Source organism: Molossus molossus, unplaced genomic scaffold, assembly GCF_014108415.1.
Source record: "Molossus molossus isolate mMolMol1 unplaced genomic scaffold, mMolMol1.p scaffold_m16_p_10, whole genome shotgun sequence".
NCBI lineage: Eukaryota > Metazoa > Chordata > Mammalia > Chiroptera > Molossidae > Molossus > Molossus molossus.
The window spans coordinates 78,113,350-78,130,043 of record NW_023425345.1 but is presented as its reverse complement, the minus strand read 5'-3'; the positions used below and the strand labels follow the sequence as shown (position 1 = coordinate 78,130,043).

At 53.0% G+C, this 16,694-nt stretch overlaps 1 protein-coding gene across 1 annotated transcript; it reads right to left on the bottom strand.

Moving 5' to 3' along the window:
- Nucleotides 1–4,954: 4,954 nt before the first annotated feature.
- On the bottom strand, nucleotides 4,955–15,144 carry KRT78 (keratin 78). The gene is made up of 9 exons (XM_036252166.1): nucleotides 14,707–15,144; nucleotides 14,097–14,311; nucleotides 13,024–13,084; nucleotides 12,455–12,550; nucleotides 9,091–9,255; nucleotides 8,646–8,771; nucleotides 5,752–5,972; nucleotides 5,432–5,466; nucleotides 4,955–5,350 (listed from the first exon to the last, which is right to left on the bottom strand). Exons 1-9 carry the CDS (start codon nucleotides 15,070–15,072, stop codon nucleotides 5,079–5,081), a joined length of 1,557 nt encoding a protein of 518 aa, XP_036108059.1. The 5' UTR covers nucleotides 15,073–15,144; the 3' UTR covers nucleotides 4,955–5,078.
- Nucleotides 15,145–16,694: the final 1,550 nt, after the last annotated feature.

The following is a 16,694-nucleotide window of genomic DNA, read 5'->3' as shown; positions in this document are numbered from 1 at the left end:
GCTGGAGCACAGGCTGAGAGCTGGGAGGGAGCACGGTGAGCTGCTGGGTCACTGATGGCTTTTATCTTTTCCCAACTGGGCTGGCTCCTCACCTCAACAGACACTCCTGCCCCATCGCCCCAGGGGCAGAGGGAGGGGCCCTGTGGGCTGGAGGGTGTGGAGAGTCCCTTCCCCCAGCAGGAGGGAGGGGTGCTCCCAGTTATCCTCTGTACTCCAGAGCTGAGGCTGAGCCGAGACTGTCTGGGGCAGGATGCCACCCTCTCCCCCTGGGGCTTTCCTGCCTTGGAACAGGATGATACGGGCTCCCACAGCCACCTCCACCACGCGGTGGCTGGTTTGGTCTCCTCCCACCCAGCCCTGGTGGCCGCTATCAATGGGGCTCTGTTCTGTGGGGTTTGTCCCAGGCCCCTGTTGTAAGCCAAGGCCCCAGGGCCCGGGCCGTGCAGGTGGTGAGAGGGAGCATTGGGAAATGGGCTGTGGGGGGTGCCCGGGCCTGCTGCCGTCCCACCTCCCAGCCCCACGGACGGCCTCATTGCCCCCTGGCCGGGCTGGGTGGGGGGCACAGGTGACAGAGTGGGTGCGGGGAAATCCGCTCTGTCAGACTGTCTGCTGGGTAGAGAGTCTGTGCTGGGCAAAGTGGGTGTGAGCGCTGAAAGAAGTGTCCTGCCCAACCACGGGGTCTGAGCCCTCAGTGAGGAAATCGAAAGACCTGGACTCCTCCAGCAGGGCCCAGAAGCCAGGAAGGTGAGGGGGCCAAAGCACTTTCTTCTGGGAGCTGAAGAGAAACAGGGGCTTCGACCATCACCTGAGACCCCAACCCTCTGCCTCACAGCAGAGCCTCCCAGAAGGGCCCAGTCACTTTGGAGGGAGCCGGAGGTGGACGGAGGACACAGCCCATCCCGGCTGGACATAGGTACAGATCCAAGAAGTATGTAGTCAACAACAGTCCCATAAGGCCATGGAGCACCCCAACATTCCCATTTTCCCAGTCTATATGGAGCCCCAAGCTTGATTCAGAAAGAGCAGGGTGGGGGGGTCCTCAAATCACTTCACACAGCCCCCGCCCTGCCCCACCCACCTCAGGCTACAAGGGAAGACTTGGAAATGTCAGTCAAATGCTCAGGCAGAGGGAGGGCTAAGGGGGCGACGTTAGAGACTGTCCCTCCTCACCCACTTCAACCTTCAGGGGGAGAGAATGGGCCCAGGGCGGAGAGAGACTTGCCCGAGGGCAGGAGCGGAGCCGCACTGACTGTGCCCTCACACAGCTGCCAGGGCCAGAGGGGCCTCTCACCAGCCTGTTCCCGTGACCCCAGAGGAGCGGCGGCGGGACACCCCACAGCTCCAGGAAGGCAGGCGGAGAGCAGCCCATGTCAGGCCCAGAGGAAGCTCCCAGTTTTAAGAAATTGAACATAATCCCATGAGGCACAAGGCAAGGGACACTCACAGAACTAATTCCTTAATTTTCCTTTCTGCTTGGAGCTAGGGTAGCAGGGATTTGGGGAGGGGAGCAGGGAAGGGGGGGATGAATCCTCACTGAGCTGTGTGTCCTCTGGCAACTCACAACCTCTCAGGACCTCCTTGCCTCTGCCTGTAAGCAGGGCCCACGGGGAAGTCCTTTCCAAAGCACCTGCCTGTGATTATAGGACGGAGAAGTCACTTCTCTAACCTTTGTCTCCCGCCCTGAGGCTGTTGACACTTTCTCAGCCTCCCTTATCTCTCTTAATGGGGCTGTGGGAGGGAAAGACAGTTGTGGGGGGCCCTCCCTGGGGAAAGGAGTGATGTCAGCCCTCTGAGTCAGGAGCCACGGTGGGAGTAGAGTGGGCTGCGAACACACATTCCACCCCTCCCCGGTGACTGACATCCACATAGTTACCTGTGCTCTGCGCCAGGCTTGTGCTGGGAGCTGATGACAGACACACAGGCAGCCCAGGGCCCGCTCTCACAGTTACTTCCTAGAGACAGCCTCCCTCCTACCAAGGCAGGACGTCTCCGCAGCCCCAGCCCAGACAGCGTGGGAGCCGCCGTGCCTCCTGTCCTGACTCTCCACTCGACTCTCATACAGGACGCCCCTCAGACCTTTCTGTAGCCCAAGAAGCAGCAGTGTCCTCCCCCTGCTGCTGCTCAGCCCAAGGGCCTTCATCTCTGGAGACTGTCACCTGCCCAGGGTCCCTCCCTGTGACAAGATAAGAGGCCATGGAATGATGGATGAAGCAGGACAACTGAGCCAGGCTGTGTGCTGAGCAATGGAAAAGATACAGGGGTGAAGAAAACCCAGCCACTACCTTTGAGGAACCCCCATACAGGGGTGGGACTTTCTGGGATTATATAGTCACCACTTACTGATCACTTACTACAGGGCAGACAGGAGCCTATACACTTTCTATGCAATAACATCTTCAGTCTCCACTCCCAATCTGCTCCCTTTGCCTCCTTCCTGCCCAGATCCACTCACCCACCTCCTTGGCCTTGGTAGGCTGCCCCTTGTTCTCTGTCTTCCAGAGGGTTGGCCAAAGGGAAACCCCATCAGGAGATCTGGGAGGGAGAGAGGGCCAGTATTTTTTCCCGCTCCCTCCCTGCTTCTGCACTGGATGCACCCCCTTTTCGGGCGTACCCTCCATAGCTCCCCAACTCTATCACTTAGTCACTTTGCTTCATCCTCCTGTGTCTCCAGTTCTACCCAGGGAGTCCACCTGGCCCTGATTTTCCCAGGACTGTCCCGGTTTAGCACTGAAAGTCCCACATCTCAGAAAACCCCTTGGCCTGGACAAACCAGATGGTGGCCTCCCCAGCGCAGGGGTGGCAGTGGTCTCCATGCTGCCAGCCTCTGGCCTCTGCATCCTGTGTTTGCTCCCTTAGCCACGCCCACACCTCACTGAGGTCCATTTAACTGAATTCTTCTGGGTGAATTTGTTTCCTTCTGGGATCCTGAATTGTACCATCCCCACATGGCCCTGATAGTATTGTTATTAATGTCTTTACACAGATGAAGAAAGTAAAGCACAGAGAGGTTAAGTAGCTTGATCAAACCATAGTTTGATCACCATAGTAAATAGCAGAGCTGAAATTCAAGTCCAAGAATCCCAGCTCCAGAGCCTTATGCTCACCCACTCATGTCTCGCTCACAGAGGACTGACAAGCCTCCTTCTTGGATACTTTTGATGAAGAGACCCATGGATCTGAGGAAAAGGCTGACCTCCCCCTTAAGCAGGGGGGAATGAGGTGACCTCCTGCAGCCCAGGACACGAAGTCTGGAGTTGACCCAGATGGGGAGGGAGAAGATGGGAGGAGCAGAGCAAGAGCCAACACAACTGCTGGGGTAGCTCCTGGCCCTGATGCCCTCTCTCCTGGCTTCCTGCAAAAGAGGGAAGTAGGAGAGCTGCCAGTCTCCTGTTCAGACAGACAGGCCGTGTATGGGATAGAACCAAGAGGGAAGGAGCATAAGGCATAATTTCAGCCCCAAGTCCCCATCAGAGCCCCCAGCACAAGCCGAGCTGCTGATCTCTGTCCTGGGTACAGGAGAAGAACCTGCCCAGAGGTCCCAGGGTAATAGAGAAGCCGGGCCCTAGGCCCGAACAGACAGAAACAGAGCCCAGGACAGCAATGGGCACAGCCAGGCTGTGCTGGCAGCAGGAAGAGTCCGGTGGGTTCAGACATAGAAAGTGGGGAAGGTTTTCAGGAGGAGGAAAATCGGGTCCAGATTTGAGAAGGGGGAGCAAAGATGAAGGGGGTTGTCCTGAGTCAGAAATAGAGCCTATTCTGGGGAATTAACTAAGGAACAAGCTACAAGACATGCTAGAACATCAGTGGAGATGAAGGAGGTGGAGAGCACCCCAGGAGGCATACTGGGGGTCTGGAAGGAAGCCCCTGATAAACTGAATGGGGTGATAAGTGAGGTGCCTGTAGGATATAACCCAAACAACCCTAAATATTTCAGAGATTGCTGTCTGAGAGTGGGCTGAGCAGTGGCACATCTTTTTTTTTGCTGGGTGAGGTGTGCAAGCCTGGGGGCCGAGCTGAATTGCTGGAAGGAATGACAGAGACGCTGCAAGGAACTTTAAACCCTGCCCTTCAACCTCTCCTCAAAATGCCCTTGGAATGCATATTGAAGGCTAGTGCTCAGCATCAGTGCTCAGCATCAGTGCTGAATTATTAACCTGACTGGAGCACCCCTGTCCAGGAGAAGGGCCAGGTTGAAGCTCAAAGATGAAAGGTGGGGTGAGGTGGCAAGACCCAGGCTTGCCCCCTTGGACAGAGCTGGAACCAGGACATCAAGAGGAAGACCAGAAGAAGAGACACGACACAAAAGGGCCTCACCACAATTCCCCATCTCTCAAGCCAGGGTGTCTGAATTAGCTATGGGAGGCTGACCTCTGGCCCTGGAGGCCACGGGATCTGAGAAAGAAGATCTGGTTCTCGTGGGTGGGAGGGGTTATGCTGGGTACACCAGAAACAGAGACATTACCCATTAGGAGGGCAGGATGGGTTTGGTCTTGCTTGCCAGAGTAGCCCCAGTCCTGGAACAGTGCCTCAGTGTGGTTTGTACCCAACAGAATTTGTGGGAGGGAAGGAGAGGGAAAGAGACAAAGGAAGACTCATCCCCGACGAGAACTGGAGGCTGCTCCATTTCACAGGAGAGCTGGAGAAATGGAGACTTCGAGGCAGATGAACAGGACAAGGACAGGTACCCCTTGGTGCTAGCCTCCAGGGTCTGGTCAGTGGGCCTCAGACCTCTCCCCTTTCCCCAAAAGGGCAATATGTGGGATGGGATGCAGTCTGGCCAAACCCAACCCTGAGTTTTTCCTGCTCAGCCTGTAGGCCATGGAGAGAGAAGAGAATGAGGCTGGCTAGTAGGAGGATGGGGCACTGTGCACCTTGACTCCGGGCAGGCAGCAAACAAATAAGACAAATCACTAGGCAGGGCAAGGCAGACCAGCGAGCACTCAGAACAGCAGGCAGACGTGACTTTATTGATCTCTGCAGCATCCCCTGTGGGCAGTGGACACACAAACGGCCATGCTGGGGTGGGGCGGGGCTGAGAATATTCAGGAAGGCAGGGGAGAACGTGGCTGCCACAGCACTCAGTATGTGACGGACGTCTTGAGACTTGATTCGACTGTCTTCTTCAGGATGGTGTGGCAGCTGGAGCCAGAACTGGAGCCGGACACAGAGCAGGAACCCATAGCAGAGGCCTGTCCAGAGCCCAGGACGATGCTGGAGCCTCCAGTCACGACGCTGGAGCCTCCAGTCACGACGCTGGAGCAGCTGGATCCAAACGCGTCTTCCCCGCCTCCGAGTCCACAAGGGCTATTGCAAGCTCCTCCAGACAGGATGGTGCTGCCGCCCCCCACAGCTGCAAGAAATGCACCAGGGTCACAGCAGGGTCCTCGGATCCCCATGGGGACCCCCACTCCCAAAGCCCCCTGATACTCACAGATAGTGACCTGGCTGGTGCACTCCCCAGACATCCTGGAGGAGAAAGAACAAGAAGAGAAACTGCTGAGAAAGGCCACAAGAATGCATCCCGGGGGCCTCCGGGAGCAGCTCATCTACCGTCCCAGCAGATAAAATCCACAGTCCACAGTTTAAAACCCCTCCCCGCAGAATGAGTTGCCCTCAGTGGCTTAGAATGTGAGGAAGTCGCTCAGGATTCCCCTCAGCCAGGAAAGCTCTGTGTTGGCATTTCATCCTCCACCACCATCCCTCTCCACACACACTCCAAAGCACATGTCCCCAGGTCCTCTGACGGCCCACCTGCACTCCTCGCCCTCCAGCAGCCTGCGGTAGGTGGCGATCTCCACGTCCAGGGCCAGCTTGGTGCTCATCAGCTCCTGGTACTCTTGCAGCAGCCGGGCCATTTCCTGCTTGGCGGCCCTCAGAGCGGCCTCCAGCTCGGCCAGCTTGGTCTGAGCATCCTTGATGGCCAGCTCCCCACGCTGCTCGGCGTCTGTGATGGCAGCCTCCAGGTTGGTGTTCTGGGAAGGGTACAGAAATGAGGGAGAAAGTGGCTGTAGACACAACACGGCCTCCCAAAGCTCCTACTTGGATAAAACTTGAAGGCTGGAGTGCACCATAATCACATGAGCTCAAAATTATCCTGTCCCCAGCAGCAGCTCTCATTCGAAGGGAAAGTATTGCCTCTTCTACTTCCTTAACTCTCATAATGGGTTGACGAATGTCCTAAAAAGTGGCATATCCACCCAGAACTTCCAAATGTGCTCTTATTTGGAAACAGGGCTTTTTGCAGATGTAAGGTAAGGATCTCAAGAAATCATATTGTATTTAAGGTAAGCCCTAAATCTAATGACTGGTGTTCCTAGGAAAAGATCAGAGGACACAGACACAGACAGAGAGAAGACACCATATGAAGGCAGAAGCTGAGACTGGAGTGATCAACGACAAAACAAGGAATCGCCGGAGCCTCCGGAAGCCAGGAAGAGGCCAGGAAGGATGCCCTGCTGATGAAGTATCTCCATTCTGACCCTCAGTTACTGCACGTACATACCCTGGCAGGTTTGTTCGTTTGTTTGTTTGTTTGTTTGTGTGTTTGTTTGTTTGTTTGTTTGTTTGTAAACATGAGGGCCTTGAGAAACCCAGAGAAAACTATAAACATAAAGGGGTTAATGATGGCCTTGGGAAACTCAGAGGAACCATGAAGAGAAAGAGATTAATGGTTGCCCTGACCTCTGTAAACAGCTCCTCTAGTCCCCCTTCTGTAAAGTTCCCCCCCTTAACGGTGCCAAAAGCAGCACCAAGAATGTAGTTTTTTTCCTTAAAAGCAGGCAGCAGAGAAGGCTCGCTGCTGTGATTTGGGGAGACTATCCCCCGCAGCCTGCTGGTGAATAAAGTGCTCCTTTCGTTTACAATTCGGCTGTGCGTCTCTGGTTGTCTCGCTGTCCTGTCACCTTGGCATCTGATTTCAGATGTCTGGCCTCCAGACTGAGAGAATAAATTTCTGTTGTTTCAAGCCACCAAGCTTGTGGTACATTGTTACAGCAGCCACAGGAAACTGATCCACCACTTTGCCACCTCTTCAATTGATCTCTCCCATTTCTTCCCGCCCTCAACCCTCCTCCTGTCCTGTTCAGCGCGTTATCTACAAGTCTCATCTTGTTCAGTCCCTCAGTCCCTGATTTTTTTAGAACTGTCCACTTCAAATATTTTGTCCTGTTTTCAAAGTTTATCAAACCATGCGCCTCCATTTTTGGTTTGAAAAATACACTTTCTGAACTTACCTCTCCAATCTCACAGAAAACTCAGAGATGAAGGATAAGATCCCTGTCTAATTGGCCATCTAGCTGATTGACCCTCATGTTTGGTTGAGGAAAGAAGGCATTCCCGAAAGGTTCTCATTATTCTATTCCCACACAGTCACCCTGCGGATAGGGAACCTCATCTCCATTCTACAGATGAGGAAACTGAGGCGCAGAAAGGAGGTGAGTGGCAGAGCTGGGACCCTCCCTAACCCATGACAGCTGACGTACAGTCCACCACTCTAACTGTAACCTCCAGGGCTCTGCCAGGGCCTGGCACAAGGGAGCCAAATTCATCAGGCTTATGCATGAAGAGGAGGAGTAATGGGGGGGTCATATCCCCAAGAGGGATTCTTGCCGGAAGCCTTTGTGGGAGGAGCTGTGGCTCACACACATGGGGACCTAGTACCACCCCTAATTTCTGGTAGCTGGGCTTTGAGACTCCGCATATTCACAGCACCTGGGTAAATTTCATTTAGAAAGCAGGTTTCTGTGCACCATCCTTAAAGACCCTGATTCCCTGGCAGAAGACCCAGGAGTCTATCTTATGAGACAACCCAGGGAATTCCAAAGCAAGGAATCCAAACTTATGGGAAAAACACTGTGGCAGCAAATTAAGTAACAGGTCCTGCATCACACTCGGAGAAGAGTGGGTGGAGTCTGAGTCTGGGCTTCGAATGATCTGTGCTCTAAGGACTTTCCCCTGAGGGCCCTGCTGGGAGTGGGTGGGCCATGTGAGACTTGGGAGTCAAGCTCGGGTGCTTGAGGAAACCACCTGACTCTGTTGGCCCCAAAACCAATTCCTCAGATTTGGGGAAAGTAAGAACAAAGACATTTGAAAACTTAAGATTTTGAAATCTTTTACATTTAGAAATGAAGTCTCCAGGAAAAAGGAAACTATCTCCCTGCCCTACACCTCTCCTGCTCCTTCCCACACCAGGCACCAACAGCCTCACGTCCTAAGGAGGGCTCACTCACCCCCCCCCCCCCCCCCCCCCCCCGCACACACACTGCCCATGTAGACTGCTCCTTGAGGTCTTGGCTCTCACCCTCCCCAACAGGGGACCAGAAAATTCAGTGCATGGCCTTAGGGTCTCTGCTGGGCTTGAGTTAAAATCAAAAGAAGAGATTAGAAAACCCTCTCTCTTCAAGGAGCCAAAAGCAAGATGTACACCCAGGCATGGAATTCAGCCAAGCAGAGCCACCTGTCGTTCAATGCAGAGCCCATGCAATTAGAATTCACAGGAGGCTGAAGTCCTCTTATATGAGACTTGAGGTCTTCTCCACGCCATATCACTTATAGTCCAACCAGTTATCAAGGTTCACACCAACCCAGCGGTGACCCTGGCACAAAGCCAGGAAGAGGCAGGGCTCGGGGAGCTCTGGGATGCTCACCTGTTTCTTAAGGTCCTCAATTTGACTCCGCAGTCTCTGAATTGCCTGCTGCAGCCAAGAGATCTGGACTTTGGTTTCCTTCATGCTGTCCCCATGGAGCTGGGCAGATGCCTGAAGCTCCTGGTACTGAGGGAGACAGAGGTGACACTGGTAGTTGAGAAGACCCTCACCTTTGACACCAAGACCCACATCCCCCATGCTTTGCTTCCTCACATCCTCATCTGGAACGTGGGTAAACACTGAGAGTAAGACATGGTGGGATGCACTTGACGAAGTCCAAGCTCCTCTCCCACAGGTCTCCTGCGTTGCCTCCCTCTTGGAGAAGGAAACTGGTCCTGCCCACCCAGCCCTTGCATTTTAGGGAGGTTATCAGAACTGCCCAGTGAGACCAAGATAGACAACCATTCTTGGGTGTGGGCATGGTGCTGCCCCCTGGCCCGGGCACCTTTGTCTGGTACAGCATCTCAGCCTCGGCTTTGCTGGTCTGGGCAATCTCCTCATACCGGCTGTGGACCTCGGCAATGATGTCACTGAAGTCTAGGCATCGGTTGTTATCCATGGACAGCACTATGGACATGTCACTGGCCTGGGTCTGCAGCTGGCCCAGCTCCTGCGGAGAAGACTGACTCAGTGTCCACCTGCCCCTCAGCCCCCTTTCCCCTTGGAGCTTCAGGGAAGGTAAGCAAGAGGCCTGACTCTGCCCACACTCCAACGGAGGCAGCCCTCATTCACATTGGGTGGCATTGAGTACTCCTGCCTTCTGGGGGGCTGTCTCCTCATCTGAATCAAAGGCTATAGGAGATGGTCTACAATAACTCTTGGGATTTTTTTATATTTATTTATCTCATAGAGAGAGAGGAAGGGGGAGAGACAGAGAGAGAGAGAGAGAGAGAGACATTGATCTGTTGTTCCACCCACCCATGAACTCATTGGTTGATTCTTATCTGTGCCCTGACTGGGGATCGAACCCACAACCTTGGTGTGTAGGGACAATGCTCTAACCAACTGGGCTACCCGGTCAGGGCTTGCAGCTTGGAATGTAAAGGAAAATGTCCTGCAAGGCCTAATCACCTGGTCCCCATCATGCCTCTGGCCTCTTTCACCCTGCCCTCCCTCTCACTCCCGCTGCTCCAGCCACATGGCCTCCTTGCCTTCCCTCAGACCCAGCACAGGGCGGTGGGCCACTCCCCCTCCCTGGAATCCCACCCTCATGACTAAGTCTCCTTCAAGTCTTGCCTCAAATTTATCTTCTAAATCAGGCCACCCTGATCGCCCTATTTGAAATTGCAATCTGAACTTCCATTCAAGATGGCGGTATCACATCCTCCCACAACTACATCAAAGTTACAACTAAACTACAGAACAACAATCATTCAAAACCACCTGAAATCAAGCTGAATGGAAGTCCTACAACTACGGAATTAAAGAAGCAGCCACATCGAGACTGGTAGGAGAGGGGGAGGCAGACAGGCTGGTCCCACACCCACGTGTGGTGGATAAAAATCAGGAGGACACCTTGGCTGGGAAGGTCCTCCCTGAGGACTGAGGGGGGTCCCCGTCCCACACCAGATGCCCCACTCAGGTTTCCAGTGCCAGGAAGAGAATCGCCATAACTTCTAGCTGGAAAAACCAGCAGGAACTGAGGCTCAGGAAGGCTGAGGTGACTGGAGCCCCAGGCAGCTCCTTAAAGGGCCCGGGCATGAATTTATTGAACTCAGTCCCTCTAAGCTTGGAGGGGAGGCAGCTCGAGGGGCACCAGAGTCATACATGGAAGAACTGAGCTGTTTGGCACTGGAGCGAGGGCTGGAGAGGGGGCTTTCTCCCGGACAAACATGCTGTCAGAGGCCTTTGTTCCTTTGGTGAGCCCTTCCCTGGGGCGGCAGACAGCCGCCATATCTGGGACTCCAGCAACCTGGCTCACACTGGTAGCCCCGCCCTGGTGACTCCCTGAGGCCCCGCCCCACCCCACCCAACTTTCAGGCCCACCCAAGCTGTTGCCAGTTACTTGACCATAGGATTGGCCTGTCTTGGATCCTGCTTCAGGTTTTCCTAAATTCTTTCAAATTAGCAGCATCTGGTCTCAGATAGCCCCATACCTCTCATTAAGTAATACACAGAAACAAACACAGAGAGGGAGCCAAAATGAGGAGACAAAGAAACAGGTCCCAAATGAAAGAACAGAACAAACCCCAAGAAAAGAACTAAGCAAAATGGAGATAAGCAACCTAACAGATGCTGAGTTCAAAATACTGCTTATAAGGGTGTTCAATGAACTTAGTGAGGGCCTCAAGAGCATAAAAAAGGACCAGTCAGAAATGATGGATGCACAGTCAAAAATGAAGGAGGCACTAACTGAAATAAAGAATAATTTACACAGATTCAATAGTAGAGTATGTAAATCCAAGGAGCAAACCATCGATTTGGAATATAAGGAAGCAAAAAAACGCCCAATCAGAACAGCAAAAAGAAAAAAGAATCCAAAAAAATGAGGATAGTGTAAGGAGCCTCTGGGACAACTTCAAGCGTGTCAACATTCGCATCTTGGGGGTGCCAGAAGGAGAAGAGACAGAACAAGAAATTGAAAACCTGTTTGAAACAATAATGGCAGAAAACTTTCCTAACTTGGTGAAGGAAACAGACATACAAGTCCAGGAAGCACAGAGAGTCCCAAACAAGATGAACCCCAAGAGGCCCACACCAAGACACATCATCATCAAAATGCAAAAGGTTCATGACAAAGAGAGAATCTTAAAAGCAGCAAGAGAAAAACAGTTAGTTACCTACAAGGGAGTTCCCATAAGGCTGTCAGCTGATTTCTCAAAAGAAACTTTGCAGGCCAGAAGGGAGTGGCAAGAAATATTCAGAGTGATGAAAAGCAAGAACCTACAACCTAGATTACTCTATCCTGCAAAGCTGTCATTTAGAATCGATGGCCATATAGTTTCCCAGACAAGAAAAAGTTAAAGGAGTTCATCACCACCAAACCGTTACTACATGAAATGATGAAGGGTCTTTTTGAAGAAAAAGATAAAATATATGAACAAACAAAATGGCAATGAATACATATCTATCGACAATTGAATCTACAAACAAAATGAGCAGGCAGAACAGAAACATTCTCATAGATACAGAGAACATTTTGTTGGTTGCCAGATGGGATGGGGTTTGGGGGAATGGGTGAAAAAGGTGAAAGGATTAAGAAGAACAAATTGGTTGTTAGACTGACAAACCTCAAAGGGAAGGGGGTGTGGGAGGTGAGAAGAGATAAACCAAAGAACTTATATGCATAACCAATGAACACAGACAACAGTGTGGGAAAAGGCAGGAGGGAGGTGGGAGTGGGGATGAGGGAATCAATGGGGGAAAAAGAGGAACATCTGTAATACATTCAACAATAAAGATAAAAAAAATAATAAATAAATTTAATAAAAAGAAATTGCCGTCGGCCTTTCCCCTCCACATTCACAATCTCCTTTCCTGTTCTAATTTTCCCTTTTTCCATAGTATTTATCACCTTCTAACATATTGATTTACTAAGTCTATCATGTGTTGTCCATCTCCCAGTAGAAAGCAAGCTTTGTGACTTTTGTTGAGTTATTCACTAGTGTGTCCCCAGAACCTAGCAATCCACATAGTAAATCCTCAGTAATTGTTTGTCAACTGACTAAATGACCAGAATCTAAGTCGCCCTAACTAGGCTTCACCTCCTGGCCACTGCCAAGGTAGCCACAGGGAGCCTGCCCACCCTGTCCCGTCCCTCTACCACCTGCCCATGGAGATCACCACTTCTGCCATTGGCAGATTCTCACTTCTTCATATAGACGCCTCAAGAAGCAGGTGTACTCTCTCAGAACCTCCAGCTTGCCTTCCAACTCCATCTTGCTCAGGAAAACTTGGTCCACATCCTGGGGACAGGGAGACAGAAACCATGTATCCCCTACTTCTTCTTTGTGGGCCCCACTCTGGCTCAGGAGTTCTGTTCACACACTTCCCAACACTCACCCACAGCCATTTCCAGACACTCGCTGCTTCCTCCTCCAGCCCCACCCTGCCCTGCTTGTTCTTTTGCCTAACATTGACCTACACCACCTTCAGGAAGCTTTCCATGATTAATCCCAACCAGTTCTGCTTCTTCTACTCCATCCTCATTCTCTCCTGCAGTGACACTCCAAACTCATCACATGGTCCTTCAGTCAAATCTTGTCTTGGGGTCCCTGTGTCTAGATCGATGTCCCATTTCCCTGGGGGACCCCTGCAGGCAGCATGCCAGCATATTCTTCATGAAGACCTCCCACCCTTTACCCTCCCAGCCCAGGACTGGGCTCTGTGTCCCATGGGTGCTCAAGATCTAAGTGGAGCAGCTGACACCCACCCTCACCTTTTTGAGAACCATGAAGTCATTCTCGACCACGGCCCGCTGGTGGGCCTCCTGCTCATACCTGCCAGGTAAAAACAGAGGTGCTGAGGTCAAAGCCCATGTGCCTCCTCCAAGCATGACCTCCTGAAAAGGCTGCTCTTGCCTTTAGATGAGTCAAAGCAGGACATACAACCAGCCTGTGTCTCTGCCTTTCCTATCAGGAAGTTTTTGTCACATCCCTCTCCACTCTTTCAGCCCATGTCCCCTTAATGACATAAGGCCACTCTGGTTCTCATTTACAAGGTGTTCATGTTCAAACACCTTTTCTCACTTACCACTCATAATCATCACCTGAAGCAGGCAGGTCAGATTTTATCAGAAAGATTTTACAACTCACCCAAGTCATAGATGATTAGATGGCCAAGCAGACCTAAAACCTGGGTCTCCTGGCCCCGATCCTGGGCTCCTTCCAGGGCCCACCCCACCTCTCATCCCATCCTCCAACCACCCTGGGAGGTGAGAAGGGCAGGTGGCATCTTTCCAGTTTTCAGATGAGAAACTGAGGCTGGATGAGGTGAAATGCCTTGCTCAAGGCCACACAGCGGCCCTCTGCTCACAGTCGCTGAACCCAAACCTCCTGTTAGTCCAAGGCTCACTCCACACCACCAGGGACTTAGGTGGGGAACCCAGAACTGCAGCCTAGCTGTGAACCATGCCACGGGCCTGGGGATGGTCCCAAGAAATAAATTCCCTTCTACCCCTGAGACCAGAGAACATCTGAGTCACTTTAGCCCACAGCCTGCTCAACAGGAATTTCTCGAGAAAAACCCACTGAAGCATTGTTTAAATAAGCCCCTCCCAGTGCTGACCAGAAACACGGGGCAGGGAGCTGGGGCCTGTTGGCTCTCCAGATCTGGGCGTCCGGGCAGCAGGACTCCTTACCTACAGCAGGCCGGGCACTCTGAGAGTCAGAGGGAATGAGATGCAGAGGGGCTAGCGGGCAGCCCAGTCATGGGGCGGGGGGGAGCTCAGCTGACAGCCCTGCTCCAGCCCTCCTAACCCCCAGGCCCCATGGGGAACTTTTGTCAACCTACTTGGCCTTGTACTCCTCCTCCTGGTCCTGGCAGGACTTCAGCTCAGCGTCCAGAGCCCCTCGTTGTTGCTGGAGCGCCTCCAGCTGCTTCCTGAGCTGGGCCAGATAGTCCTCAAAGAAAGACTCCAGGCCCCGAGGGCTGTCACTCACCCCCAGCTGCTGCAGCAGGTGCCACTTGGTCTCCAGGACCTTGTTCTGCTGCTCTAGGAACCGCACCTGCAGCATAAGCAGAGGGTCCCTGAGGCCGCTGTGGGGCCCCCTGGGCACAGCCTCTGGAAAGTGAGGCCTCAGGGACCCTCTAGTCAGCCCCTGCCTCCCAACCCAGCCTGGGCAGGGACAGCCTCAAGACTCTGAGCATATCAAAATGATCAGAAGGACTAATGGGGAAGGGTCTTCCCACAGCCGGCTGGCAGTTTTCTGCCGCTGAGCCCCTACCATGGAACCACAGGGCCTCAGCATAACCAGAGAGACTCCAGTTAGACCAAAGAGGGACTTCTTTGCTGCAGAAGTAAATGAGAAAAGTGACAAACCAGACTTCCCCATTCCCAAGTCCATCAAGAAGTTTCTCCAAGGAATGCACTGAGACAGGGACCTCCTGAGTTGACCCTCACCTTGTCAATGAAGGAAGCAAACTGGTTGTTGAGGGTTCTGATCTCTTGGGTCTCCTGAGTCCTCACCACTTGGAACTGGGGGTCCATCTCAATCTTCAAAGGGGTCAGCAGATCCTGGTTGATGGTCACTTCCTGGATGCCCCCTGGAGGGCACAGGGAATGCCCAGGCACACCAGTCCCCTCCCCAAACCACACCCTTGGCCTTCCTCCTGACCCCCAGGCCATTGCACGAGAGCCTCTTTGGCATCCCCCAAAGGAACTGAGGCTCCTGCTGCTGAAGTTATGCCTGCCTCGGCCCCTGGGGTGTGCAGAACAGGCTGAGCGAGCACTGAAGGCCCTCTGGGTCCGGCAGGGGGAAAGAGACATGGCAGAGACCCACAGTCACACAGCTGCAGACGAGCAGAGGACAGTCAAGGTGTGTGAGTTCCTGCCCTGAGGCCCCGGCACTTGACTTTTATCCCCTCCCGTGCCTGGGCTGGGCCTTGGAGAGCAAGATGCTCTTGGCCTGACTGTGTCTGTCACGGGCTCCAGCTGACCTCTTCCGACACACCTGGAGAATAAGTGCCTAGCACGTGCAGAGCCCGAGGAAGAAGGACACCCAGAACTTTCCCTCAGAGCTCCCAGGCTGCGGAGAGCTGGGCATGTCCCCAAGACAAGGACAGCTTCCTGGAGAAGGAGATAGGGAAAAAGGGAGGGTCATTCAGGGGGGAAAGAGGATGGAAGGGGTTCAGGCAGAGCATCTGAGTGCCTTGGAGATGTTAGACAGACGCGAGTGAAGCTTCTCAAGGGAAAACCTCCCTAGGAGAGTTGGGAAGGAAGGCACTTTGCAGCACCGAGAAGCCGGGAGGTTAATAAAGCTGTTGCTGTCAGTGCTGACTAAAAGATACTTCAGGGTTTGGAAATGAAACAGAAAAATAGGGTGTCCAAGTCCCTCCTCTTGCCCAACCCAGCAATCATCCATGAGGCACCACCCCACTCAAGCCGGGCATGTCTGTCCAGGATCATGGCCAGTGGGGCATTTTTGAGCCCAGACTGTGTCCCTTCCACAAACAGCCAGTGCCAGGCCAGTGCACCCAAGTCCAGTAGGCATCGCCAGGTTACAAATCAGAGGCATGTAGGCTCTGAAATAAAATGTGCATTTAGAAACATTCTCCCTTGGGGGACTGGGAGCAGAAATAGGTGCTTTGGGGTTCCCCACAAGATAGACACTGTCTCTGCCCTGAGAGTCTGCATCCAGCGTTGAGTGAGCCTCACATGGTCAGGACCCTTGGAAGGAGACCTCCATCACCCCACTAGGCTCCACTGCTGGGGAGCAGTACTGGGCAGCTCTGATTTTTAGAAATGTCTAAAATTTCTCCTTTATAGGGCAGAGAGTTATTTCTCCCTGCCCCCCCCCCCTTTCCTAGAGCTGTCGCATCCTGAAGCTAAGATACTGGGGCCTTTGATAAAGCAACTCAAAGCGAGGTCAAACAGAGACTCGGCATAGTAAACACTCACGACCAAGACATGAGGAAATCAGCCGTAGCAGTGCAAACCGCCCCAGAGACACTCCACCCCTCCCCAGCCAGACCAGGGAGCCAGCCTCCCCACCCTCCAGAGCACTAGAAGCCCCTCCCTCCTTGCCTGAAATGAAACTGAACAACAGATGACCTCAAGGGGAATAAGAGGTCAGGCCTTCAGTGAGGAGATCAAGGGACTGAGAGGCCAGGTGAGGGAGAGAAGAGACCCAAGTGGGGGCTCCAGATGCACCAATGAGAGGGAGGCAGGGAGAGGCAGCAGTCTAGAAAGAGAACCTGGGATATTGTTGAATCATATTGAGGACCCACCTCCAAACCCTACCCACCAGGACCACTTTGCAGAGGCAAAGAGGGCCAGGTGCCTTTCTTCTGGGTCCCACAAATATGCTTGAGAAAGATCTCCATGGACTGGACTCTGCCATCCCACCCCCATCCCTGGTATTAAAAGGTGGAAGACAGAGCTCACACTTG

Excerpts from the sequence above, each read along its gene's own strand:
- KRT78 (XM_036252166.1), bottom strand. The coding sequence starts at position 15,072 with ATGTCTCTTTCCCCCTGCCGGACCCAGAGGGCCTTCAGTGCTCGCTCA. Across the intron at positions 13,085-14,096 it reads GAGGAGGAGTACAAGGCCAA|GTATGAGCAGGAGGCCCACC; the intron begins GTAGGTTGACAA and ends TTTACCTGGCAG. Across the intron at positions 8,772-9,090 it reads AGATGCTGTACCAGACAAAG|TACCAGGAGCTTCAGGCATC; the intron begins GTGCCCGGGCCA and ends TGTCTCCCTCAG.